Genomic DNA, 27195 nt, shown 5'->3' with positions numbered 1-27195 from the left:
AATACAGAACTGATATCAATTACTGTAGATTATTCAAATACAATTCTGGTGTTTTTTTACAGTCTAAATACACTAAAACAATATGCACTGCTACAGTTTTCAAAATCTTTGTGGTTTTAATAAATTAATGGATCCAATTACGTTATGTTTTCTTCACCCTCAGTGTTTTTTCATTGCAAGCTATCATGGAACACAAGTTTTAAAATTCTGTGAGGTACGTACTGTCTCCATAGTCATACTCATCCAACCATGTGCCTTCCTCTGGAGGAGGGGTGGGTTCCTCACGTTCCACTGCGGAGAAAGGAAAACAAAATGTTGAAAACTACCTCCCAGTCCCTGAACACTTTACCATATTACCTCTGTCCCTCAGCTCTGACTGCTGACACTGCATCCCAGCCAAGGCCAAAGTGCTTCCTAATCCCAATGCTCCAACCAGTAGGGCACACTGGGCCCTCCATGATCCTCAGATCTACTACCGTTATCATCGCTTACCATAATAAAAGCACAACAGAGTTTCAAAAAGCATAGTAAAAGTAGGGCAACACCTCCCTCCCTCCCAGTCCATCAGCTCTAACCACTGTGCCACATTGCTTGCCGCCTTGTCCCACAGCTCTAACCATCAGACAACCCTGCTTCAGATTCCCACATTTCTAACCACTAAGCCACACTGCATCCTAGTCCATCGGATCCAACTACTAGATCTGCGTCTCACTGGACCACACATTTTCATAGTCTATCAACTCTACGCTCCCCCCTCTGCTTCCAGTGTCTCGGCTCTAATGTCTAGCCCCCTTCATCAGTTCTACAGGCCCCCTGTGTGATTGGCACAGCTGCTGTGTACCTGTTGGGTAGAGTCTCCAGTCCTCAGTGTAGGGCTCACTGAAGTCTGTCATTCCATCAGTAGGGGGTTCTGGAAGCTCATCTGTCAGGACAAAATCACACACCGCACATTGACAAAAGCACGGCATCCCTGCGAAAAATACCTAGCCGCTCATGGAGTACTGCTGACCAGCAATAGTTTGAAATGAATTGGAGCACACAATTACTGCTTTAGGTAATAGCACCCAACTGGCTAACAAAACTCAACAATGATTTTTAAATAAATATTCCTTATAGTTTTGAAAGAAGCACCTGTTATACTATAAATATAAAAATGATATCTTGTTCCATAGAGGTTAACTCTCTCTTGCAGGCCCTACTTTCAGACAGTCTGATACACCTCCCAGGTTATTTAACTTCAGCAGTGCACTTTGGGGTCAGCGCATGAGAGTTGATAATGACAGGAGGAGAGCGTTTTGATTTTATAAATTAAAGACTTTGGTGACGTTTCACAGGGGTAAATGCGAACATTTTGCAAAACGAAAATCGCCAGTTTCAGCCCGAGCAAGCAGCAGGTCAAATCGCATTGTTTCTTCGTGGAACAATCACTTACTGTCTCAAAAGATACATTATGCTTTGTTATCTGCAGCTTATCTGCTCACTGAGTGATAGAATTGTTTTCTTGCGAATAGATTTCCCTTTATAAGGACTCACTCCAGAGCGTTTGTAACAGTTTAGGAATGTAAGTCCTAGCCGAAGCCAGCATTACAGTGAGTTCGTGTGAATGGAGGGACAGCGTTAGCCAGAGCAGCTAATTTCCCGGCATAGGTTATTTTATTGCGAAGGAGCAGAACAGCTGCAAGAAAGTGGAGGGCAAGCAAAAATGGAGTGCAAGGTTTTGATTTATAAGATAAAACTTTTTGTATTTACAACCAGAGGTGATATCTTCATTTTCCAGGGTATATTAGTTGACACCAACTACACAAATTATAGACTGCTTCAGATAGGCTATAATACGCCAGCAGCATCGTTCATAAATCAGCATCACAGGTTTTAAAGCACTAAAGGGAACCTAAGCAGAATAAAACAATCCAGGTGTAGCAACATTAATGGATGTGGTTGAGGACTCTGTCAAAGAAAAGTATTCAAATCAAAATATATCAGAGCACCAACTAAACAGAAAACAAAATCTAGCGAGTCCTCATTCTCACCTCCAGTGGACTTCAGATATCAAGAATCAGGCATGTATTCTATTAGATAAATAATCCCATTCTCACAGTAAAGAAAGAAACTGGACTTTCAATTTACAGCTAAACAATCACACAGGAGCCATTCTAAATCTCCCCCACCCCCTCCCCAGCCCGAGAGATACCGAAGAATATAAACCACAGTGGTAACACATGTGAGCTATAATCATTATATGCTGGATACACACCACTCCGCATGTGCTACAGTTTAAAAATGTCACTATAATAACTATATGCTGAAATTTTTTTTTTTAAATACAGTTTAAACAATGTACCTGTCATTTTTACTTTCATTGTTAACACCCTGACAGTTTTTTACACTTATAACTTTAAAGTCTGTTTCAAAGATCTTTTCAAAATTGTCACTCTTGTGCACTAAGATTTACAGTTAGGGTTAGGGTTAGGACAGCAGCGCATGGGGATGGGTAACGTTATATTTTAAAAGGACAGGTTTGTTATTTACACAGTTGTAGGAACACATTGCGCTGTATATTTTCTGAACCCTGCTAGTCTTTGGTACATGTGCACGTTATTACATTATAGAAGAGTGCTGCCTTTCTGTTAGGATTATACATCTCTTTAATAAAAGAGAGGCAACTAGAATTGAAAAGGGGCTCAGGCACCTTAACCTCAAATAAATAAAATAAAATAAATTATAATTGGAATAGCAATTACTTGGGACAATTTCAAACATCTTCAAAACTTTAAGGGGTCTGTAGACAAACTTGAAATATAATTTTAACATTGCACTACAGTCTCTATAAAAAAGAACCAAAACTATAAATCAGAATTTGCTGTAAGAGCTTCAAATGCCTTTTTTATACTTTCTGTGTTGGTCTCAATATTGAGTTATTATTGTTTCTGTAAATCTGCCTATATCAGCTTTGAGCTTTGAGCTTGTCTGGAGATTCTTAAGTGCCAGAATGGAACACCCTTCCTCAGTCTATTCAAATCTCCAGATGAGACAATATGATTTTTCAACTCTGCCAGCCCCACCTACTTTAGACATATATATAAAGACAGAGCTGAAGGACACAATGTCACATGATTTAAATGGAATGTTGAAGGTTGTTCCATCCTGGCACTTAGAATTCTCCAGACAAGTCTGAAGCGAGGCAGATTTAGAGTTTTCAGTTTTGGAGCAACGAAACCAGTACTACTCAAATGACAGCAAACATAATAAAATAATAAGAGAAATATTAAAAAGCAACGAAAAACGCTTTTGAAGCTAATTTGATGGTTCATCTGTAATTTTGTGGCATGTTTAATGAAATGGTTAATGCCAGTGAAGCAAAAGCTTTGTAAATCTGTTTAAAGGGTGTTAGAATTATTTTTGTTGTGAATATGAGGAATGAATGCAAAATGTTTCTCACATTTTATATCCCAATAGTCGTCATCTTCTCTCCTCTCTTCTCTTTCTTGTTCAATATCAGTTGTTACAGGGATCTCTGGTGGTGGGTAAATATCAACTTAAAAAAAGGAGAAAAATAAAAGTTGGAGTTCAAGTCACTTTGTCAATCAATCTATCAATCAATCAATCAATGTTTTCGGAACTAGAATTGAAGAACAGAATTATTGTGATGATAAAGCGTCAACATGACTAGATGAAAAACACACACACGGTTCCTTTGAAAAAAAAAAAAAAGGGTCTTGAATTGTTTAATCTGTAACTCCTATCCATGGGTCATGTCAACCCAGAGCACTTTAAAATGCCCACCGCTCTTCTGCTACGCTCAGCCACTCGCTGTGCCCTCATAGTAGTTTCATGTTAAGTCAGTGACAGCTGTATGGTGGCATTCTTGCTGGGCTGGCTACTCTGTGTTTCTGCACCGCTGGGTATTTGATTAAAGGTATCAACTATTGCAATCACCCCCCAGTCCCGATTATGTATTTTCAAAAGTTGACAGCAGGTATGCAAATGATATTCACAAATCCAAAAGGAAAAGGTGCTGCACTTCTTCCATCATCGAAGGACTGAAAGACTAATGGCTCATGCACAGCTTGCAAAAACCCAATCTGTCTTCAGTGTGCACGCCACTTTTGTCCAAACTGCATCTAATGTTTTCTTTTGCTAAAGTGTAGGGGTTACAAAAATAGGAGGCTATTTTTGTGAACATATCAGTCAGTGTTGGCTTGAAGTATAGCAAAGGTGTAGATAAGTATGGGGAAAAATCATTTATAAATTATTTTTCTTACCTTTCTCTGTGTAAATCTTATTCTTATCGGCTTCAGTCGGGGGTTCTGTGGCTTCGACTATGGAAAAACTGATTTATATTAGAGGCCACACTCTTTTACTTCAATCAAATGAAACCAAAGGCAATTACACTTAAAGAGTGCAAGCTTTAGAATAAATTGTCAACTGCAGATATACAATGTTTTTCTTATACCGGTGTTTTCTTCACTGCATGTTATAGCTATATTACAGTTTCCGTCAATAGCACCGAGGGTGAGGGGGCAGATTCCCCTATACTTGGGGTTAGGAGAAAAAAATTTAAAATTTGCTGTAAGCCCAGTATTTATTGGATAAAACATCTACCTTATGAACAATGATAGTCCCTGTTTACTTACAATATCTCATTTTTATATGTATGTTTTGCTTGTCTATGGCACATTGTTTGTACTATAAAATAGTGCAGAGGATAAACGACAAAGCCCCATTGAATATGGAAAGTACACAACAAAGTGGATGGATCCATAACCCATGAACGCAATGGTTCTGTGTTGCTGCTCTTGCCGCTGGCTGTGAACACACAACATGGTGCATTTAAATTAAACCAGTTTGAATTTCTGAAAGAGCCGGGAGAGTCAAGTCCTCACAGTCTGATCGAGAATAAACAATAACTCAGACAGAATCGCTTTTGAACTAAAAGCATAGACAGAATCATTAAAAATATAATAATAAGGTACACAGTAATGAATCTCAATTATCGTAAATAAAACATAATAAAATCAATAAATAATGAAAATATGCATAAATTACATGATCATGATTGACACTACCATAATATTAAATACAAAAATAAAATACACAAATATAAAAATACTGAATATGGAAATGAAAAGTGGACCCTGACGGAATCTGAGCATTTCGAGTTCCTGTTCAAGTACAAAATGTAACTATTATTGTATGGCTATTTACCTTCTAAAGAGTAGAAACCCGAATAAGACATATCAAAGCTTCTCGAAGAGCCTGTGACACAGTAATGGCCCACCCCAAGGACAAAAAATGACCTGACAGGAGAGCTGTTTCAGATAGGTATTTTTTACTTTTTCTGCTATATATGTTGCATTTATTATGTTTTACACAATTTATATATGATATGAAAAATAATCACTGTATTAGATTCACTAATTGCGTGTGTTTCTGCACTACAGCCTGTTGTTTGTAACATCCTACTGCAACCTTTGCCACGTGTGAACCAGCGGCTTGAGTCGCTCCTTCCCAGGGATCCAGCAACATAAGTTGGCTGACTTTGTGCTCTCCCCCAGGCTCCAATAGCTCCGGCTGGAGCTGTTTATTCTTCGTTTTGGCTTACACTAAAATGAGGACAGATTGTATGTTTTATGCAAATGTGTTAGGGTAATGTGTTCCAGGCGTTGAATGCTAAGCAATCAAGAAACTGAAAAAAAAGGCTTTCTTTTAATTTTGGAAAAATAGTTCAACCTACAATAAACAGGAGCAGAAAATATAACCAAAACAAAACTAAAAGTTATTCAAAATAAGATATCCTAATTCCTTGCATACTCAACTATCCCTACTGTTAGCCTGCCTATAATGGCTGTTAACACTGAGGGTGCACCACTACACCCTGCACTCCTTCCATCTCTCTTTCTCTGCATAGGAGTTACCTCTCCCTTTTTATAACCTTTGGGTGCTTCTAAAAAGAAAAATGAAGGGGGGGGGGGGGGGATAACTAATCAAAATTAACTTGGGGAAAATTCCTGCATTCACCTGGTAACTTTCTCATCTCTGAGTTAATCATTATGCTTTTAAACTACCATGGATATGTTCGCCTTATTTTGCCATGTCCCCTACATATATTGCTAAATAGTTTCCAGCACAAATCTTGCACGACCCCCAATGACTAAAACTGAACGCATTCACGACAGATCGCTTGCAGACTGCTGGAAAGAACAAGGTAACCATTTTCTAGCTTGTTTTGGCTCAACTGGCACTACAGCAGACTACATCACAAAACATGTGCGCCTGTTCTGTTAAATAAACACCAACGTCAACCACCGTTATCTGTGAATATCTTTTCTCTTCTCTTTTACAGACTACAGGCTGGCCGAGAGCACACAGAGAGAGCATATTCCCCATTATTATTTGTTTTGCTTTAGTTTTAAAGCACAATGGCAAATATATATATATTAACATAAACATCTCAACAGTTTTCATTTGAACAGGAAAGTCCAGCGCATATTTACAATGTCAGGGTTCAGCATTAGTGAGGGAGAACATGTTTCTCTCCATCACAAATTGTTACCATTACTGTATTTTTTGAGAGAAATTTCTCACGCTGTTTCTTCTGTTTTCACAGCCTGAGGGCAGGCCTGTCATGGGGCTGCGATAGCAGCTGTTGGGTTCAGCAGCACTGTGCAGGATCAAGATACTCGCTTCGCTTGTGGTTGCTTGCAATCTCTCCCAGAGTATCTTGATGCCGTTTTGCTGACAACTTGTAGGACGTATTCCTTGAATATGATAATACATGAACGTGCATTAGAAATGTAACTGAATTAATGAGACTGGGTGTCTTGAGAAACAAGGCAAACTGCTGTGTCTTGAAAGGGGCCTCTGGTTTGCAGACATACTGAATTATATGACCTACTGATTAGAGGACTGGCGCCTGAACTGGATTAGGCTGAGCGGACGGTTGGATTATGTATAGATAATTCACACGTGGAGCAACAATCGTTTTGACAAAAGGGAGACATAAACTAGCGTTGTCCCGGTGGAAAAGGACATCCAAACATCAAAGGACTGGGAGTTTAAAGAGGTAAGCTACACAAATGACCTCAGGAAAGTGGCTACTCAGCAGAGTGAAAATATAAATATACTCCGGGACTCTGCCTAAAAACGGAACCAAGACGAGCAAGCAAGCTGCAAGCGGGTCAACGACCACCAGCACGAGACTGAGGCCCGGCGAGGAGACTGCTGTAAAACTTACAAACCAAACCAGTCTGGGTCTGCTGTACACCTAAAACCCCCACAGTATCTAAAGAAACTGTGCCATGCTACCTGCTAGCTAAAGATTCAACGAAGTGGACAGAGAGGACGGGCGCTGTTGTGGATCCTATACCGAGGACTGGAGACTTTGTTGCAGCGGTTTGTTGATTCTATCGAGAATTGAAACTTTGTTGCAGAGTTTGATCCAAAGTGGGATTGAAGACTTTGTCTCCGAGAGGAGCGTTTGCACTGGACACTGGACGCTTGAAGGAACAGTTTATAATTCCAGTTGTATTTTCCTTTTATGGAACTAAATTAATTCATTGTAACACATTCACATAGAATTGAACTATTAATTAATTTGTTTGCACACTTTGAGAGAACTAATCATCCCAGATATTAAATGATCAATTATTGAATTGTTCCAACAAGCTTTACCATTATGAAGGTTGTCAGTTTATTCTGATAAGCAGGCTTCCCTCATTAGTTTATTTTGATAAGCAGGCTTCCCTCAGTCTCATGTGAGTGCTGACTGTGCTAATGTCACCAAACCGGGACCGAACTGATCTGGTACCGTACCTACACCGAGCTAAAGTCACCGCACCGAACCAAACCAGTGCTGTCCCAGTACCATCCAGGTTCCGATCTGGAAATGTACCGACCCGGTGCTGAAGTCACTGAACCAGTCCCGAACCGACACGGTTTCTACCTGATCCTACATGGCTCGCTCACGACCCCGGTTCGATACCAAACTGGTTTTGTTCGGGTCTTGACCGCCTGGTCGCTGTCTATAAGCAGATTGAGGAGGTGCGATCCACTTCGTACTTCCTCTATCTTGCACACGTTATTTACATCCAGTTCGTTGTTAACAAATAATGCACAAAAGTGCCTTCTCTGGCCACAACATCACATTTGAATTTACTGACTTGCCTTGATGAAAACAAATCCACATCTGAGAGGCTACTAGACATCCTCTGCTTTTGACTATCTCTGAGGACACTGTTTTTTTGTCCGGTGCAAATAGTGTTACGATTATGGATATAACACTAATACTTACATTTGTCCCAGCCAAGCTCAGTCAGAACTCGCTCTTCTTCCTCCTCCAGTGTTGGCTTCTTCTTAGGTTCCTCTGGTGTCTTCTCCTCCAGTATCTTTTCCTCTGTTTTCTTCTTGCCTTTGGGTTTCTTGGTTGGTTTCGGAGGTTTAGGGTTCTTTGTTGGTTTGGGGGGTTTAGGGTTCTTTGTCGGTTTCGGGGGTTTCGGTTTCTTTGTTGGTTTTGGGGGTTTCGGTTTCTTGGTGGGTTTGGGAGGCTTGGGTTTCTTGGTGGGTTTGGGCTCTTTCTCTTTCTTGACTTTGGCTTCCTTCTCAGCTGCTTTCTTCGCCTTGGCTGTAGAGAGTAAAACAGAGGAAGTGAGGGACAGTGGAGAGCTGAGAACCATAATCGAAAGTGCCATTATTCACTCTGTAATTCTACTCGTACGACAGTCCAGTTACCTTTGTTTTTGTGTTTGCCTTCCGCTTATTGTACGCTAACCTTTTGTGTTGACAGTCAACAGAACACCCCTGTAAACCAAATGTTCAATTGTATTGGGCTTTTAAAGTCCATAATTAGATGCATACTAATTTGTGTATTTGCATAATAATTTACGATATAACTAGTTAATTCACCCATTATCTATAAAGCAATGTACCTAGTGTGAAATCTCAGACATTAGTTAGCTAATATGCAAATTATCCAAGGCTCCCAATTAGAAAGTCACAGTTTTATGTAATATGCAAACTATCCAGCACTTGAGCAATTCCTTTAAGAAACCATTGAAATTAAAGAATACATTTACACCTAGCCTCTGTCTGAAATGCATTACCTGAAGCATTTGTCCTTGCATTTGAGCAGGAAATGACTTAACAAAGAAAGCATGATTGGCTACTTAGTTCAAAGTGATCAAGATGAAAATTGCTTCATTTATGGCTCTTCATGGACTAAGTAACTAGTTACAGGTTCACACAATTTATTTAGTGAAGAGGGTTTTATTAAAGTGCTATATTCAAATATCTGACAATCCATAAAAAAGATAACCATTTTTTTACATAATTTCCATTTAATTTGTTAAAAAATAATCCAAAATAGATCAGAATTTGGATATCAAATTATACAACTCGTTTATAAGTTACTTAGCGCTAGGGGAAATGGGAGAGGCATCTAAAGGGAAAGTTTTCCTTCATGTGTTTATTGATTCATACCATTTTGACACTATTGTTTTGTCAAAATAAGGAAATGCCAAGGCCAGGGTTTTTTTTACCATAGCGCAGAACTATTGTGTTCCCATGCAACTGCTGCATTACCACAGAGTTTCATGAAAGTGCTTTTGATTACAGTGTAAGTATTGCCACTTGTAACAGTGTTATGGTTATGGGTTCCTACAATGTGTATGTGTGTGTGTGTAAGTTGCTGGTATACCCTAAAGATCATTAAGAATTTCAGAAGCTTAATTTGCTGAAAAATAAAAATAAATTTAGCACTAATACCATTCAGAATTGGCAGTCTTAACTGATAGCCATCAGACGCCAGAAGCCCATATTACAGGACCACCAGCCAAGAAACAGGAAAAGATGCTTTTAAAACAGGCAGGATAAAATGCTTGACAGGATTGGTGGAAAAACATTGTTATCCATTTATATAAACAGAACCAAGAAATATGGATCTTACATTAGTGTGACTGGCACTTAACACTGAATGTGATAACCACAGGATTTTTTTTTCTTTTAGTTTAGAATGGCCACTGGTCAAAAACACTAGAGATTATAAACATGATAGCTATGAGGGATAGAATTCTAGTTGTTTTTAAAGCAGTAACGATTAAAAAAATGAAATAGTATAACACCCTTAGCAAATAAAACATTTAAATATACTTACTACACTTATAAAAATAATCATGATAATTTCTGCATTTGTTATAATAGCTACACAACATTAAAGAAAAATCGTGATCTTCTCAAATAAATTGCATATATTTTCCACACCTAAGATCGGCAGACCCTGGTTGAAAACATATAAATATAGTAGCTCACTTATTTCTTTTAAAAAGCACCATACAGGGGTTAATTTACTGCAGATCTAAAAATTTGTATTCCGGACCAGTGTGCAAAGCAGGCCCTTGAACCCAGCTGAATCACAACTTTGGAATTCATGCCTGACAAAAAGCTTTCATGCCGCAAATAAAACTGGAGCAAGAGCCTGCCAAACTGACATAATGCTTTCCAAGGCTTCAGAGATAGCTGAGATATAAAAGTTGGGTGTGTTTCGAAACAATTATACAAAATCTGGTGGTGATAATCAATGAAATGTTATTTCTCTGTGCTGCCAGCTTCTACAGAATCACACAATGTAAATATTCACCAAATTCAATTAATGAATCTCCAACAATAAGTCAGATGATTCAAGGTTTTACTAAGTCAGATGATACCAGGTTTATTAAGTCAAATGATACAAAGGTTTATTTCATTATAGCTTACTATGCTTTTATTCCAGAGGATTTTATAGAGTGCTTTAACTCTGGAGCTATTTAAAGAAGTGTGTGGATTAAAATGAAGTTTCAATGTCATAAAACTGTTCTAGAGCATTATTAAAAACACAGCTGCAATCTATAACAGTTCCATGCATTGATCTCCAAACCGTTTTTTTAAAAGTGTCCCAATGATTCAGCATCATCAACGTGGTTTGGTAACACATTCCAAACACCATTCTCTGCCATAACAACAGGCTTGAAAAACATTCTTTAAATAACTCATGAGTTAAAGTTATGTGAATAAGGACTAAGATCCATTTGAATGTTTTGCCTCATTTTTTCTGTTGTGCGATATGCATACACTAAGCTTGCTGTAGATCGTACCACATCTCAAATTAGCATAAACTTGTATTTTGCAAACCAACGCAACTTTGCGGAAAACTAAAGCTGTCTGGTGATCTGACTCATGATTTAATGTGCAACTACATTCAAACAAGCTCCTATTTTATAAGTTAAACATGTTTTTTCCAGAACTTCGTAAGCCAAAGCCAGTAATTGTTTATGTTGGGCAAGCATCAGAAGCGTCAAAATGAGAGCTGGTTGTTGTCAAGATCTGGCCAGATTATCCAGAAGGAATTTGTTGTTTTTTATTCAATTACATTTTATAACATGACCAACAACAAAACGTAGATCTAAAACACAGCACCATGGAATCAAGTATTCCACATTCCCTCATTTAAAGCACACATTTTCGGTCACTATTTGAGCGGCACAGTTTAAACAAAACTGTTTGCCAGAAAAAAAGAAAGAAGAAAAACTAACAAAGAGCTTGTTCAAATAGCCTTAAGGGAAAAGTTCCTCTCTATAATCAATTGCAGTGAGAGTCTCAACGTTTTACAGTGTTTGATTCAGCAGGCACTTTTTTACATCCCACACACTCGCCCGGGCCTACAGAACTGACCTTATTCTTGTCTGAAGGAACAGTGTAGGCTTGTACAGAAGAATTCCATTATATCATGCTGGCATTAGCTCTGTCAGTGTCTCATTAGACATGCCAGCCAGGAAGAAAATTAATAACTGCCCTTTTACATCTCCCTGTGTTTCTTATGTTGCTGTAGGTAAAGAAAATGTTTGAAAAGCTAATCAAATCAGTTTAAATTCAGTGATAAAGTAATTGTAACATAAATCCTTAATCTATCTTGTGACAAGCAAGCATGTATTTGGATAACTTCTCAAGACCTGCTTTTAGCTATGTACAGTGCCGAGAAAAAGTTTGTAAACCCCAATGATAATTATGGAAATTCCATAGTTTTGCCATGATAGCCTTCTTGAATCAAAACCAATCTTTTCTTAAATATCCAATAGGGTTTATATTAATCAATTCCATGTCTTTTGAAACAAAATGATGTATGAATTAGACAAACAATGAGTAATTAAGATTCAGGGTATGTGAAAAAGTAAGTGAACCCCTGGTTTTATCAGCTCAATTAAGGGGATAATTAGAATCAGGTGTTTAAATAATTAGATAGATCTTCAGGGGTGGGTTTGGAAGGTCCCACCCTATAAAGATCAGAAACTTTGTGAGTTTGGTCTTCACTATACAGGTGTGTGGAAACACGTCATGCCAAGATCAAAAGAAATCAAGACTGAGTAAAATTCCAAATGAATAAAAAACAAAACAACTAAACATTTTTACTTGATAATCACATTTCTATTTTGCTGATGTGATTTCACACAATGCAGTACCAAAATAATTCTAATGAATTAATTTGATTTCAGTCCATATTCTGAATGATACATTACTTAATTTTTAGTGATTTAAGTAAGGAATATCACAGGAATATCGTTTTTATAACAGTTAACATATTTTCCCCTTTAAAACAATGTTAATTTAATTACAAACTGAACCATCCCCATTGTCCATCAGATGGCAGTATGACACCATTATGACCTTTTTACATGATGCCTGACAGGAAGCTACACGGCCCTGTTATCAGTTTCAAGATGCAAGGTGTAAACAAAAATACGTTTGACGTTCGATACTTCATTCTGATAACAATCTAAATGTTCTTTACAAAGTCAAGCCCAGCAGGGTATTTTCTCTTTTATATTGATGAATTGCTATAAGGCATAGAAATGATGTTTTAGTCTTAAGAGAGTGATATATATATATATATATATATATAATATATAAATATATATATATATATATATATTATATATATATATATATATATATATATTGTAAGGTACCAGGGAGGGGGGTTAAAATCCTTCCCTGCTAAAAACCTTGTGAGAATGCACATTTGGGTGTTATGGGGTTTAATTGTAATTGTTTTAATGATTTATAATCCTCGGCACCTGATCGTAATTATAAATTAGAGACAGGTGCAGGGTATTTAAAAGAGGCAGCCAGACTGATCGGGGCTGCTGAGTGAAGAGCCCGACTGCGTGTGTGTCCAGTCGTATTGAAGAGAGTGCTGAGAGAAGCCCGTTTTGGTGTTGATGTCAGGTAAACGGCTTAGCCGTCCTGTGGTTTAGTGAGGAACCAGTCTATGTTTAGTCAGAGCTCCAAGAGGGAGCTAGGCATTTGTTTGTTTTGTTTTCATTTCTGTGTTTATTAAAAAGTGCGCGTCAGCGCCGTAAAAGATCAATTTGTGTCCTGGGTCTACTTTTAAAGGGGCAACGAACGTGAAAAGTGAAAAGTGCAAGGATAAATTTACATATGGTACCAGAAGTGTGTGTGGGCGCCCCTATGACCCAGTAAAATGGAAACCCTAGAGGAATTGGTCGCTTTGATAGAGAGAAACACTGCTGCTCAGATTGAGCAGAATAAGAGATGGAGGTTGGAACTGCCAGAGCCAGAGCCGAAGCTGGATCTGCTGCTCCAAAAATGGGAGCAGGCAAGACAAGCCCAGCCGCCGCTTGGAGCCGCCGCTCCCAGAGCCCAGAGAAGACTCCCAGAGCCCAGAGAGGGAGGAGCCGCCGCTCCCAGAGCCCAGAGCAGAGAAAGAAGCCCCTTGCTCCACAAGAGGAGGAGGTGAGGAGGCCAGGAGCGTGCCCACCTCATCACCCCAGCGAACCAGTCCTGCACTGCCAGGTGCGGTCCCTTGCCCCTTGCTCCTGGACACCCTGCCGGTCTTCTTAGAGCTGGACCTGGAGCCCAGGAGTCTGCAACATGGCCACAGCTTTTCCCCTGGTTCCCTGCTCCGCTATCCCGAGCACCCAGACGTCGCTGGGCTGCTGCCAGACGTCGCTGTTGCTCCCCCTGTTCGCTGCTTCGCTCCCCCTGGGTGATCGGACATCGCTGCGCCGGTCAGTGGAAGATCTCTGTCCACTGCTGCATCCTCCTGTTCCCCGGTCGTCACTTCGGTCGGCCCTGTCATCCCGGTGGGGTGTTGCCGGAAGGACCGACCCACCCTCAATACCCGTGGAAGAGGGCGGAAATGTTCGGGAGAGTGTGTGGTTGTGTTTTAGGGGAGGGGGTGGCCTTGGTAGCAGCATCAATTACATTGGTTAAATAGGTTCAGGGTATTTAAGAGAGGCAGCCAGTTTGATCGGGGTTGCTGATATTATTATATGAGTATAAAATAAAAATTTGAGTATTTTATTTAGCATTATAAAAACATGTTACTGATGTATATTTTAGAATGGTGAATTTAGCAGTGGGCGTTTAGCTTTTTGCATTTTATAGCCTAAGAGCTAAATATATGATTACATATTACTGTACTGAAGTAATAAACTTGTAAAAGCACTGAAAATGCTTGTCAACCGTAAAAGATCAATTTGTGTCCTGGGTCTACTTTGAAAGGGGCAACGAACGTGAAAAGTGAAAGGATCGTGTTCAATATAGATAAAAATTTTACGAGTCGATTTAGCGGTGGGTGTTTTTAGCTTTTTGCATTTTATAGCCTAAGAGCTAAATATATGATAACCATATTCATATTACTGTACTGAAGTACTAATGGTGTTAAACTTGTAAAAGCACTGAAAATGCTTGGAACTATGAGCTAGGTCATTGCCAGAGGGAGCGAGGCATTTCTTAAGGTTTTTTAAAAAAGCAAAGCATTTTGCTGCTAGATAACTCGTTAAATTTATGAAGTTTATACTTCCAAAATGCAAGAGTTTGTTAGTATGAACCTGCAGAACGGGACGCAAAGTTTCACAGGGACTCTCAAGACATATAGTTCAATAAAAGAGTATGTGAGGAAATTCTGACTCTCAACAAAAAAGTGTTGTATAGTGTAAGATGTATATCGCAAGCAGCATCAATTACATGTAAATAATCAATTTTTATTTTATTTAAATTATAAAAACATGATTACTGTTCTATATAATGTATTTTAAAAAACGTATGAATGTTTTATTCCATTTATATGGATTACCTGTAAAATAGTAGGATTTTCAATCAAATATAAACTAGTAGCTATGGTGATGGCACCAGTGAATTATGCAAATGAGTCCCATCGAAGGTTCAAACCTTCCTTCGGTAATGTGTTCCGAAGCTTCCAAGGTCAAAATGTATCCTTTGCTCCTAATTAATTGACTCCTGCATTAATTTTAAGAGGACCATTTTTAGAGATCAGGAGGAGAGGCTGTTTGCTAGGCAACCGAGCACACCTTGTACTTGACTTGAAGCTTTTTACTTTTATCTGCACCCAGTTTCATCAGTTTTGAGATGTTGTACATTTATAGGCTACAAAAACATTAGGATTATTATGAATTAATTCTGGGTTTGCATTTCTTCAAATCAATACAGAGGAATTACTCAACACAGGATGAATGCTGGTATTTTACATTCTAACCACATGAACAATATCAATTGTAATAATAATAGTAAAAAAAAATAACAAAGAAAAATCTATTTAGACATTTAAAATGACAAACAATTTTAGACGTTTCTTTCCAGTAGCGTTCCACATTTGTCATGTTTAAGCATTTCCATATGGAGAGAGAAAGTATGCAATTATGCAATTATTTAATCAGTGAGTTACAGTGACTGCTGTGCCTGTTTGTTCTTGTTTCATATAACATACTATAAACCAGCACTTTTGCTAATGTTCAGCTAATGCAGTAGTTTGTCTTACCATGTGCAATTATAAAGCTGTTTGTTCTGGTGAAAACTTTTTTTTATGAAAGTGTAAAGAAAAGAAAGCTTTAAAGCAAGCAGGCTCTGTATATGTTGACTGAACTATGCATAAAATGACAGATGTTAATATTACTTGGAAAAGCTACTGATTACTGGCTCCAAAAAGTAATCTGATTACTTTGTTATAGAAGCAATATATTACAGATTAATTGGAAGGTGTTTCCAGATCCTACACTGTTGATATGCTGTCTTGACTGACTGAAACCGACATTTAACAGGGAGATGCAGCCCTTATATATTGCACAACAAATACCAGGCATTCGACATACAGAATCAGCACACAATACTATCCACACTATGCATCATATAAGAGCTCTTCCATAACGTTCAATCTGCAGCTAAAAAAACATTCATCACAGAACAGCCTGAGGGACAGATGCTATTCATTATTGCACAAGCTTTCATTTAGATTTGCACAAGCCAAAAATCTGTTTATTATAAGAGTATTATATTAGACATCATATCCTCCTCTGAGTATTTATAAAGAACTGCAGACAGTTTCCTTATGCCAGATGAAGGGTTATTATGAAGAGCCAGGGAGTGTATTCATTCGTAAATTCTATTAGGAATGTGTTTTTAAAGTATGCAACAATCATATTTATTACAATGTTCCAGACTCATGAGTTAAATGTTTGTAAAGTTGGAGGAAAATATTTTGATGTAAAAACGATTGTGTTATGTGATATTTGAAGTGAAAATGTAATAATGTAATGCCCTTTTTTTTTGTCCAGCTGCACAGAGTTGTGCAGTCCCTATCCTTTCTTTATCTCAAGCACTATGAAGACACTTTGGCTGATCTCGCTTACGTTACATATCTCTATGGCAGGTGGCAAGAAGTGAAGATTGCTCTTCAATGCAAAAAATATCCAAACAGCGTGCCTACTGCAAAGGTACTGCTGTGGACATCCAGAAATAAAACATTTCAAAGAAAAACTATAACAGGATTTTTGTGAAGTTAGACAATCATACTTCCAGTCTAAAAGTTTACCATGGTAAATTAGCATGGCAGTTTTGTTGTTTTCCATGCTTTCCCATGGTTATGCATTTACAATTGTTTACCATTATTTACCATGTTGTCATTAGGCTTTACTATACCTATATGTGAGTTACAATGGTTACCTATGCTTTATTACACTTTACTATGCTTTTACTATGAAAAATGTTTGTGTTTTAATGGACTATGCAGAGTGGCCAGTGGCAAGACCTCCAGAGGTTTCATCTGTCAGGATGGATTTTACTAGGGAGCTTAATTATAGACCTCACAGCCTGTAGGCATAGGACAGATCCTGACCTGCCTGTAATTAGGAATAAACTAAAGGATCACCTGTCTTCAGCATCTTTTGAAGGGCTAGATACTGCAATTCATCCCATACCCTGTTCTCCGCTCTCCACCTCATTTCCAGTTGGTCCCTCCCAGCCCTGGTGTCTGTGCTGCTCAGATTGACTGGGGTCAACTTCAACTCCTTTTAACATTTTAAACTTCAGTCAAGTCCCCCCTGATTCTTCTTTGTTCCAGGATAAACAGGCGCGGTTATTTCAGCCTGTCTTCAAAGCTCATTCCTTTAGGCCCTGGGATTAGTCTGGTTTCTCTTTGCTGAACTCTCCTCAAGGCCACAATGACTTTTTTTGTATTGTGTGGACACCCCCACTTATTCAAATCTGCTGTCTATTTTTGATTAGGGATGATAATTTATTCCGGGACACCAACATATTAAAAGGGCAATACATGACCCTTCCTCTGTAGTTTGCCATTCCTAGAAATTGGATACGTATTGAGAGGCCTATCCCATAGTATTGCATTTTATTGTATTAATTATACTGCAATAATTATTTGCCAATGCTTCACTATTGTGATTTGGGAAGTATGACCATGTGGCTAAAACTAATATTTGTTAATGTTATGAATATGTTAGTGAGCTAGTTAACGTTTAACCAATATGCTCCCCTTAAAATAGGCTATGATCTTATTTTTTAAATTAAATACATGTAAAGTTGTTGTAATTCTCAGGATGTAGTTAGCAGGTTTGCGCTCAAACCTGGCATCAATAGGCTGATATTTTCACATCTGTTTGATTCATTTTGCTTAAGGCATTTGAATAGATGGGTTCAACTTTTAACGAGAGTTTTGATTATCCTACTACCAGAAGTAAGCAGATCTCAAGTTTCTCCTACCTGCAAGGATTTCTTCGGGAGACTTCTTCGATTTTGTCTTCACAGCCTTCTCCCCAGTGTCCAGGCCGGTATACTCCTGGACCTCCCCCTCCCTCCCCTGCGGGAGGAAGCCCTTTTGGAACTCTGTGATGTTATAATCCGTGAGGACGGCCTGTGAGCTAGCAGGAGCACTCCACGTCAGGAGGACCCCAAGGCAGAGCAGTGCAGAGGCACACACTGTAGCTTTCCACTTCATCTTCACTTTAACACCCCTTGATATTGTGGGAAAAATAGCTATATAAATGCTAACTCTTTATCTCACTGATCTGACATCAAAATAACAGTGAAATACTGAAAACAGTGAAAGAGTGCAGGGCACTTTATAGTAGCGGATAGTACATGTACTGCACAACTTGCTGTCAACATGGCTTAACTGAATCGTCAATATATCATGTATATATTCATCACTTAAATATTGTCTAACACTATTATCATGTAAAACCAATGTAATTTTCAATATAGTGTTGTAGTGAAAAGTTTACATACCCCAATGGAAATTTATAATTTCTAGAAATTTCTCAAAAACAAACAATTTTTGCTTTTCTGGATGAGGAAAAACAGTTGCAAGAAATAGATATCTACAATGATTTATTTCAGCATTTATTTATTTAATTTTTTTGCAAATTTCGGAAAACGCTCATTCAAAAGTATTCATACCCTTTGATCCTATGATAGTCTGCAAGGTGCTAGAAATTTCAATATGATAATGCAGAACCTAATTCTAGAAAAAAGTCTAGAAAATACTGGATTGTAGTTGAACATTCTTAGAGTATAGAAGGGTTAGGCATAGGATGATTGCTGTCACTGCCAATAATAAGTCAATATGGGGAAAAAGAAAAGAGCGATCTGAAGACCTTTGTCAGAAAAAGATGGATATGAGTTCATGTAAAGGTTTTGTGGAGTGATGCAAGATATTGGGTCACACTGATGTTGTTACGTTTGGAGAAAGTCTGGTGAAGCGTACAAAGAAAATAACACCATACCCACTGTCAAACATGGTGGTGGTAATATCCTTCTATGGGGCTGTGTGGCAGAGTGTCCAGCCCTTTTGAGTATTATTGTATTTGTATTACGCCAGTACTGTGTGTGTGTATTCTCTTCCAGGTCTGACATCACTGGTGCAAGCCATCTGTCACAGGCTGTTTTTCCTCTCATGGCATAGGAAATGCATTTCCAATACATGGTAAAATGGATTCCATAGCATATTAAAAGATACTGGCCAATCAGCTCAACTGGATGGTCCAACACAGCAGCAATTCAAAGCACACATCAAAATCTACTTCAGAATGTTTAAAGAAGAATAAAACGAAGGTTCTGGAATGGCCTCGTCAGAGTCACGACCCGAATCTGTTTGAGAATCTTTAGTATGAGTTGAAGAAGGCTGTGCAGAACAGAAGTCCTCGGAATTTGAATGAGCTGGAACAATTTTGTGTTGAAGAATGGTCAAAAAAGTAAAGAACCATGCCAAAAGCTCATTGACAAATATCCTAATCATTAAAATACGTTATTTTTACTAAAGGTCCCTCAACTAGCTATTAATTTCATTTTCCTTGTCAGGTTATGAATTCTTTGAAATTAGCATTTTTGGAGTTTTGCAAAATAAATAACTGTAGCTATCTATTTTTGTAATTTTTTTCCTCCTCCACAAAAGCAGACTTTTGCTACTAAAGATTTTGCCTATAATTATTTGTTTTCAAGAAATTTATAGAAATTATAAATTTCCACTGGGGTATGTAAACTTTAGATACAACTGTATATTCAATGTATTACATTTTATATAACGCTACTTTATACAAAATAAAGTCCATGCATATAATAATAATAATAATAATAATAATAATAATAAATAATAATAATAATAATAATAATAATAAATCAACTAACAATCCCAGAACATAAATTGGACTGATATAGACTTCTATGAAATATAATTTCAGGTAAATTGATTTCAAACGCATGAAATAAGGCAACTCACTTATAAATTATATATACAGTACCAGCTGCTGTGATGACCTCAAACTTCTCCACAGACTGGTACAGATCGGCGAAGCTTCTCACAGCAGTCCTGCAATGTCCTTTTAGAAACCGTCAATATGTGTCACTAAAGACTGGTGGTTCTCGAGGCTTTCCTATAGTACTCCACACCAGCAGGAAAAAGAGTCAGAGTGAAAGCTGGTAAAGGAAACAGACTATAGACTATAATACGATCTCTAGAGTGAAGCTACAGCGCAGACCCCCCCAGGGGAAAGTAAAGTAGTTAATCTGCCGATTCTGCAACTTTCCACAGAACATTAAATGAATCACTGTTGCCCAAGCGCTCACTCCAAGGAAATTCCTGAAGCTTGAAGTAAAGGTGTTGTCAATAGTTGGAAAGAAAAGAAAACTTAAATCACTGTTGCCATGCACTAGGCTAAAGATTCTTAAAAGCGCTCAATAATCCCAAATACAGCAGGGCTCCAGGATAAAATGGTGGCAGGAGGGTATCCAGGCAGATATTGCAGAGAAAAGTATAGAAAGAATGTTCCAGTATCTGCAGTTATTTGTTGTTCTAGCAATTTCCCCCAGCTTTTTTCGGGCTATCTTTTTACTTTAGTTTTTTTTTTGGTTTGGAGCCTGGAGAAGTATTTAGGAGGCTGGATAAGTACTTAGGAGGAGCTGGTGAGAGAGCTACCAAACCCGTCTGTCTTTCCTTAGTCCTCTTGCAGCAGTGATTGTCTGCAATGCTGTGGCAGCTGCACATGTCTTTAATACCTACAGGAAACCCGAAGCCCAGCCCCTGACTCATTTAACAAGACTACAAAACAGGGCAGAATTACAATGTCTAAGGAAAGGGAGGGGAGTGAGCTGTAAGGTTATAGTCTTCAAGTCTATAGCTAGTTCAAACATATAAATCACTGTCACTGGATAAGTATCTGGGAATGATTCAGGATAAGACGAATGGAATAAAAAAAAATTATTTCAGAGAAAGGTTGTTTTTTCCCCTAGTCTAATTAGAGGCCGATGGGCAGGTTTGTAATTAAACTAATATAATACAACATGCTGACAGACTGTGTGTAAAAAGCCAACCGTGAATTCGAGAATACTTGAATTTTCGAATTTAAACTGGATTCATAACAGATGCTGTGAGGGTGTGTGGGTGGTTCTCTGTTTACACATGAGTCAGAAAGTTTTTCTGAGGTGGCCACCACTAGGGTATGTTCAGCGTTTGTCCTCCCTGTTTGTTAGTGTCTATTCATTTTGTTAGTCTGTTTATTTTGGCCTCAAGTGCCGTGTGCTGTTTTTGTTACAACCTTTTATTTTCTGCTTAATAAGAAACCGCCCAACAGCGAAAATTCAACTCACTCACCACTCTGTGTTTCATTCCTTGGTTCTGACATCACCACAGAGCCAGACTGCCACATCAGCCAATACACCAAACACCTCCCTCAAAGAATGATGCTCAGCTCCTCAACCCAGGCGGTACCCTCCACGAGGCAGTGGAAGGCCCCACAAAGACTGATTGCTGAACTGCAGCTAAGCGCACGTTTCAGAGTACCTTTGTTTCTTTAATGGCTGAACACCCTCATAGCGGACTTTCCACTCTGCAGCCCGTGTCCTTCCGAGGAATTCAGCCTTGTGCTCCACAGGCGTACACTCTATTAGCTCCATGTCTCCCAGTATGTATGTATAGCAATGATAAAAGAAACATAATAAATTAAATGACAAACGGTTCTTTTTTTAAAGTTGTTTGAATGCTAGTTGTAACATTTGTCGTTTCATTTATAAGCAGTTATAGTGGCAGCTGTACATTGTTTAAAGTTACAAATTTGGTACGTTAAAATACCTTCCTGACACCCAGATACCAAATAACCATCACAAACGTCCTGGTTTCTCCTGGCTCTTTTCTATCACATCATTTTAAATGACTGGAGGGAACTGTTTGCTTGTGTAAGCCTGTGCTCTTGCTTATTGACCCATCACACTTCCCTGGACTGAATCTGCAGCAGAAAGCTTGTATCAAAGGTTGTATACTAATTTACTACAGCCTCCCTCAATTGGTCGAAAATAGATACTAAGAATTTTTATTTTATTTTTTTATTGCATATTACTTTTCAAACAAACATTATAGACTGCATGGAAACAGTTGGCCTGTCCAATTATCATCCTGGTAACTTTGATGAAATACAGTACCTTTTAATAGACACTGCCAAGAATCCATTTTACAACCTTTTAAAATGCAAACAATGTGGTGGAAGTAATGAGGCCACTGGGATTGCTATGCCTGTCTTCCTGTTGTTGAAGGCTGAGGAGCTCCAAATCTGTGGGGTTTCTAACAGAGAGAGACAGACATGCTTTTGGACTGTGCCTCCTATCTCCTCTTAACATGTGCTGTTGCGTCATTGGAAAATTCACATCCTTTTACAATAATTTTACAAAAACATTGAAAAGTGAATGTAAATGAAACAGGCTAGATAGGTCAAGAGAGTGCTGACAAGTAACAAAGGATAAACTAGGGAAGTGAATAGTTATTGCAAGACGAACATGTTTGTGTGTAAAATATATTTGTTAAATCACAAAAGGTATTTCTATATTATAATAGCTACTAATTGTGGTAGGTGTTTTAGGGTCCCCATTCAAATACTGGGGAGACCTATTCATCTACAAGCAACCCTGTCGTCTTCATCAAATGTTTATCATACACTCCTAACCACTTCGCATTCAGCTAGAATTCGATTTTACATAAATATTTTGTACCTTTCATGTAATGTGAGATTATTGCATTATTACGAGGACCCCCTGTAGATGCATGCCCTGTTTTGTTGTTACCGTTTGCCAAGCTCTCTAATTTAATAGTGCATGTTTTATAAGCTGTTAAAAACAGGAGCCCATTGATTAGGCCCTGGTTAGTTCTGCTGGAGAGCCCTTTCTTCTACACCCCACCCCCCCCCCCCCCCCCCCCCCCACCACCACCTGTATTCGGGCTAGGTGGAGGTGAAAAGACCCAGCTTGTATTTTTGGAAAGACTATACCTTGGCAGACATCCAGACATAACAGCCTGAAAAAAAAAAAAATACCAGACACATAAACTAATATACTTTAACCAGATTTCCAGGGAGTTTGTAAGACATAGCTGATCATGCGAAGCAAGGTCCAGGACACTGATGAGAAGTGATCAGCACCATGTTTGAATGACACAGCTGTTTGGTTAAGATGAAAGCATTGCATTGGTCTCGGTTCATTATGTCAATCAAGCAGTTAAGTGGATGGGAGGCCTTAAGGGACACACACAAATTAGCATCCCTTAAAAACACACATTGTGATTGTTAGAAAGCCAAAGAATGTTGAAGCAGTGAGAGAATCCAGCGACAGAATGACTTCAAATCACACTGTTTCAAACTACTCCTCACTGCTAAGCAGGATATCATCTTTTAAATATAGGTTTAAACATGCTTTCTGTATAAACATTGTGTTATATAAACAGAATACCCCTTGAATGTACATAGAGTCATTTCACTCATGTGTATAGCTGTATATAACAGAATAACTACAGTACTCTCATGGTATGTGGGTCATTGGGGCTGGGTTATTATTTGCACATTTCACCTCATACCATAATATTTGACCCCATGTGTAATATCCCTGAATATATCATGAGCACCTAGTTTTCACTGCATTTGTATTGGGGGAAGTTATGTGTCAAACAGTTACGAAGCAATGAATTATCCAATCTTTAAATACATGCAAGATTTGTATGCTACTCTAAATATTATTAATTTTACCACCAGTTCAGAGAGACTGGGTTATTCATGCATTAACTGGCTATGCAGGTTTATAATGGTGCATACGCTTTCACTATTGTAATCTTGTAAACCTTTATCCAGGGCTGAGTAACTGAACAAGACAAGGCAGATTAGAAGTTTTGTCTTATTAACCTTTGATCTAGCTGCGCTCTCTCTTGCTTTCCATGCTCTTTAAGCCTGATATCTGTTATTAGCTGTTGTGTCTTTGTTAACTTTTGTTAACTTTTTTTTTTTTACTGTACATAATGTATTAGGCATTGTTTTTTTTACTGTATCTTATAAAGCGCTTTGTGATGGTGGTCCGCTATGAAAGGTGCTATATAAAATAAAGATTGATTGATTGATTAATTGATACAATCTTGTTCTGTCATCAGAACACAAAGGAGATGCCATGCCTCCCCAGAGACTACAGCAAAAGCTAGCAGGCTCTCCAGGTACAAATGGAAAGGGTTCCCTTTGCTGATAAAAAAGATTTCCTCCTTCTGTGTTGTGTTTATAAAATTGGTCTGGCACAGGCTCAGGAAGGGTCTGTCACAGCTTGCAGCTCAAATAGTTTCTCTCTCTGCTCATGTTGATTCAGGGCCAAGACCGTCCTGGAGCTAACAGGCATTGACTGAACTATAGGAGTGTATTGAGAGGAAGGGAATGTACAATAAATAACATGGCACTGACACCCTGCATGATCTGTTTCATTTCACAACCAAGCTATTTGGGCTACATAGTGTGCCTGTTACCTTTCAGAGACGGACCAGGTCTTATGCCCACAAAATAAGTATGCTGCAGCGTATATGGTTATTTTACAGCTCCACCTGGTGAGAGCATTTGGCTAGGTTCACGGTCGTCTCTAAGGGTATCCCAGCTGACAGCCAGTTTGGGTAAATGTGCATTTGCCAAAGTCGACACACAATATTTGGGATTTGTTATGGGGCATGGGCGGGTGAAACCCGTCTCCACCAAAGTCCAGGCTTTGATGGACACGGCAATTCTAAAAACCAAGCCCCAGGCGAGGGCTCTCTTGTGGTTGTCTGGTTATTAGTGCTGACTCATTCCTGAGTATGCCATGGTGGCCAACCCTAAAAAAGAGTGCACCAAATATAATTAAATGGATAAGAGAATGTCAGGGGGCGTTTGATGCTGTTAAGAAAAGACTTTGATAAGGAATTCATCCTCCACACTGACACACTGACCTCACTTGTGTGACCTGCCTAAGGAAGCAGATAAAGGTCATGCCTGACTAAAAACCATCTAACAGTGTAGACTGAAAAACTTAAAACTGTTAAACTATTTCTAAGTCGTTACTGTTTGTTCTTTTGCAAAAGTCCTGAACTGCTTGAACTCTGACAAAGGGAGGCTACCCCCCCAAAATTAAACATATCCTCCCATTCCAGACTTGAACAATACAATTTGTTCATGCCTGAGGAATGCTCCTGGGCTTTTTTAAAGATAAACATGTATTGAAAATGTGTGTTTTTCTATTTGATTTGTTTCATAAGATTTAGGGTTTAGTTTTTAATGATCTCCTTCTGTGAGCTCGTATCACTTCTGAGGGATATAATGTAAGGAGGCCTTAGTCTGTAAGTCCATGCATGAGTCACACTGAAGTGAAGGATATTCTTCAACTCCATTCATTATTTCACAATCTAGAGGTATATGGAGTCGGTCTGTCTGGCTATCTGTTTGTTGGAAAACTACCCTTAAATCCACTAGAGGGAGCCATAAGCAATGCTGCCATAAAGTGAGAGGTGAGGGGAGCGCATTCAACACTTTCATGTACACAGTACCGGTTGTGTATGGGTTTGATACAAATTATATGTCAGTCCATGATTATCTGCTTGGGACCTCATTACCACAAGAACAAAGAAAAAAAAAATTCTACTGAGGAAGAATATAAAACCAATAAATGCCTCAAAAACTAAGAAAAAAGCATATATTTATTTTATATTGAAGTAAGCCTGTCATTAAGAATCATTTCCAATATATATATATATATATATATATATATATATATATATATATATATATATAGTTATATGTGTCATATAGCAACTACTAACATTTGTACTTAGACCTCAAATCTCTTTTTTTTTTTGTCTTGTGGATATAACCTCATAATTGGATAAAAATTGTTTGTACGTTTATGTCCATCTTTTTTTACTATATTACGTCTTGACTATGTGTGATAATCCATGATAAATTATAATACGTTATCCTTTTTTTTTTCATTAATATTATACAAACAACATTTATTATTATTATTATTATTATTATTATTATTATTATTATTATTATTATTATTATTATTATTATTAACCCATCAGCTGTAAAATGCTGTAGAAATATAAATTTCTCAAAATGATTAGCTGGGTGGTAAATGGATAGGACAGCAATATATTTAGAGGAGTGTGCTAAACTAGGGATGGAAATAAGACTCCTATTGCATAGCAGTTTCACCCAGTCCAGGTTTTACTATAAGTTTGATTAGCCACAGTGTATAGGTAACAACCTCAGGTGTGTTTTAGTAAACTCACAGTAAAACCAGGAAAGGATCAAACTGCTGAGGAGTCTTATTTCCATCTCTGGCTAAACCATCACTAAATGACCTCCAATGGCAGTAGTTCTGGTTAAGGGGAGACAGCATAGGGAGCTACACAGCGATGACTTGGTAGAATTCACTAAAACACTGGTAACATCTTCCTTTTTGCACTTGCATTTGTATGAACAATTACACATTACAGTAACCATAGTACAACATCAGTGTGCGACAGTGAGCTACATTGTTTGCCATTGCTGGTTGTCATTCTTCAAGGGTTTCTTCAGATAGTAGAATAATGTTTGTAATCGTAGCAAGCTGGTAATGGAATAGGACGACAATGCATTTACATGCACAGTTACTACAGCCCTATGTTTTTGACAGCATGCCAATTCAGGATTATACCTAAACACAAAGTTTCTACCCTGTAGCATTCTTTGCAGACTGCACTTAACCTCGCCATGACGTTGAAACAGTGTTCTGTGCCAACACGCCCATCAATAAGACTTGTGCTGGCATGAGGTCATTCATAAATACTGAGGGACAGTATGATCTCAGTGGAACAGACTTTATTTTATAATTTAGTAATTTAGTAATCATGAAAGGTGAGTGCACAGACATGTAAGTAGCCGGTACAGACTTTATAGAACCTACACAAAACAAGGTGTTCCATAAGTCAGGCATCATAGCCAAAATTGTTAACACAAGTATCTATCGATTTCTTTCAGTTGTGCAATGTCTTCAAGCAAAGAGGAATACATTCAGATCGCAGATAGTCAACAGGAT

The 27195-nt window shown here is 38.3% G+C and overlaps 1 protein-coding gene across 3 annotated transcripts in view; it reads right to left on the bottom strand.

The window, feature by feature from the left end:
- LOC121302313 (inactive carboxypeptidase-like protein X2) overlaps positions 1–20837 on the bottom strand; it is a 36176-nt gene extending 15339 nt beyond the window's left edge. For 2 of the 3 annotated variants that reach the window (XM_041232180.1, XM_041232182.1), the window contains exons 1-7: positions 20075–20837; positions 18061–18311; positions 8291–8620; positions 4263–4319; positions 3440–3535; positions 842–922; positions 223–291 (exon numbers count right to left, since the gene is read on the bottom strand). In XM_041232180.1, the coding sequence (XP_041088114.1) occupies positions 223–291; positions 842–922; positions 3440–3535; positions 4263–4319; positions 8291–8620; positions 18061–18295 (868 nt within the window). In that variant the 5' untranslated portion in view covers positions 18296–18311; positions 20075–20837. The remainder of the gene's footprint in view (positions 1–222; positions 292–841; positions 923–3439; positions 3536–4262; positions 4320–8290; positions 8621–18060; positions 18312–20074) is intronic. The other variant, XM_041232181.1, reaches the window with a different exon arrangement.
- Positions 20838–27195: the final 6358 nt, after the last annotated feature.

Source organism: Polyodon spathula, chromosome 29 (genome assembly GCF_017654505.1).
Source record: "Polyodon spathula isolate WHYD16114869_AA chromosome 29, ASM1765450v1, whole genome shotgun sequence".
Classification (NCBI taxonomy): domain Eukaryota; kingdom Metazoa; phylum Chordata; class Actinopteri; order Acipenseriformes; family Polyodontidae; genus Polyodon; species Polyodon spathula.
Note: the sequence above shows the minus strand (reverse complement) of the source record. Positions and strands in the feature narration are given on the sequence as shown.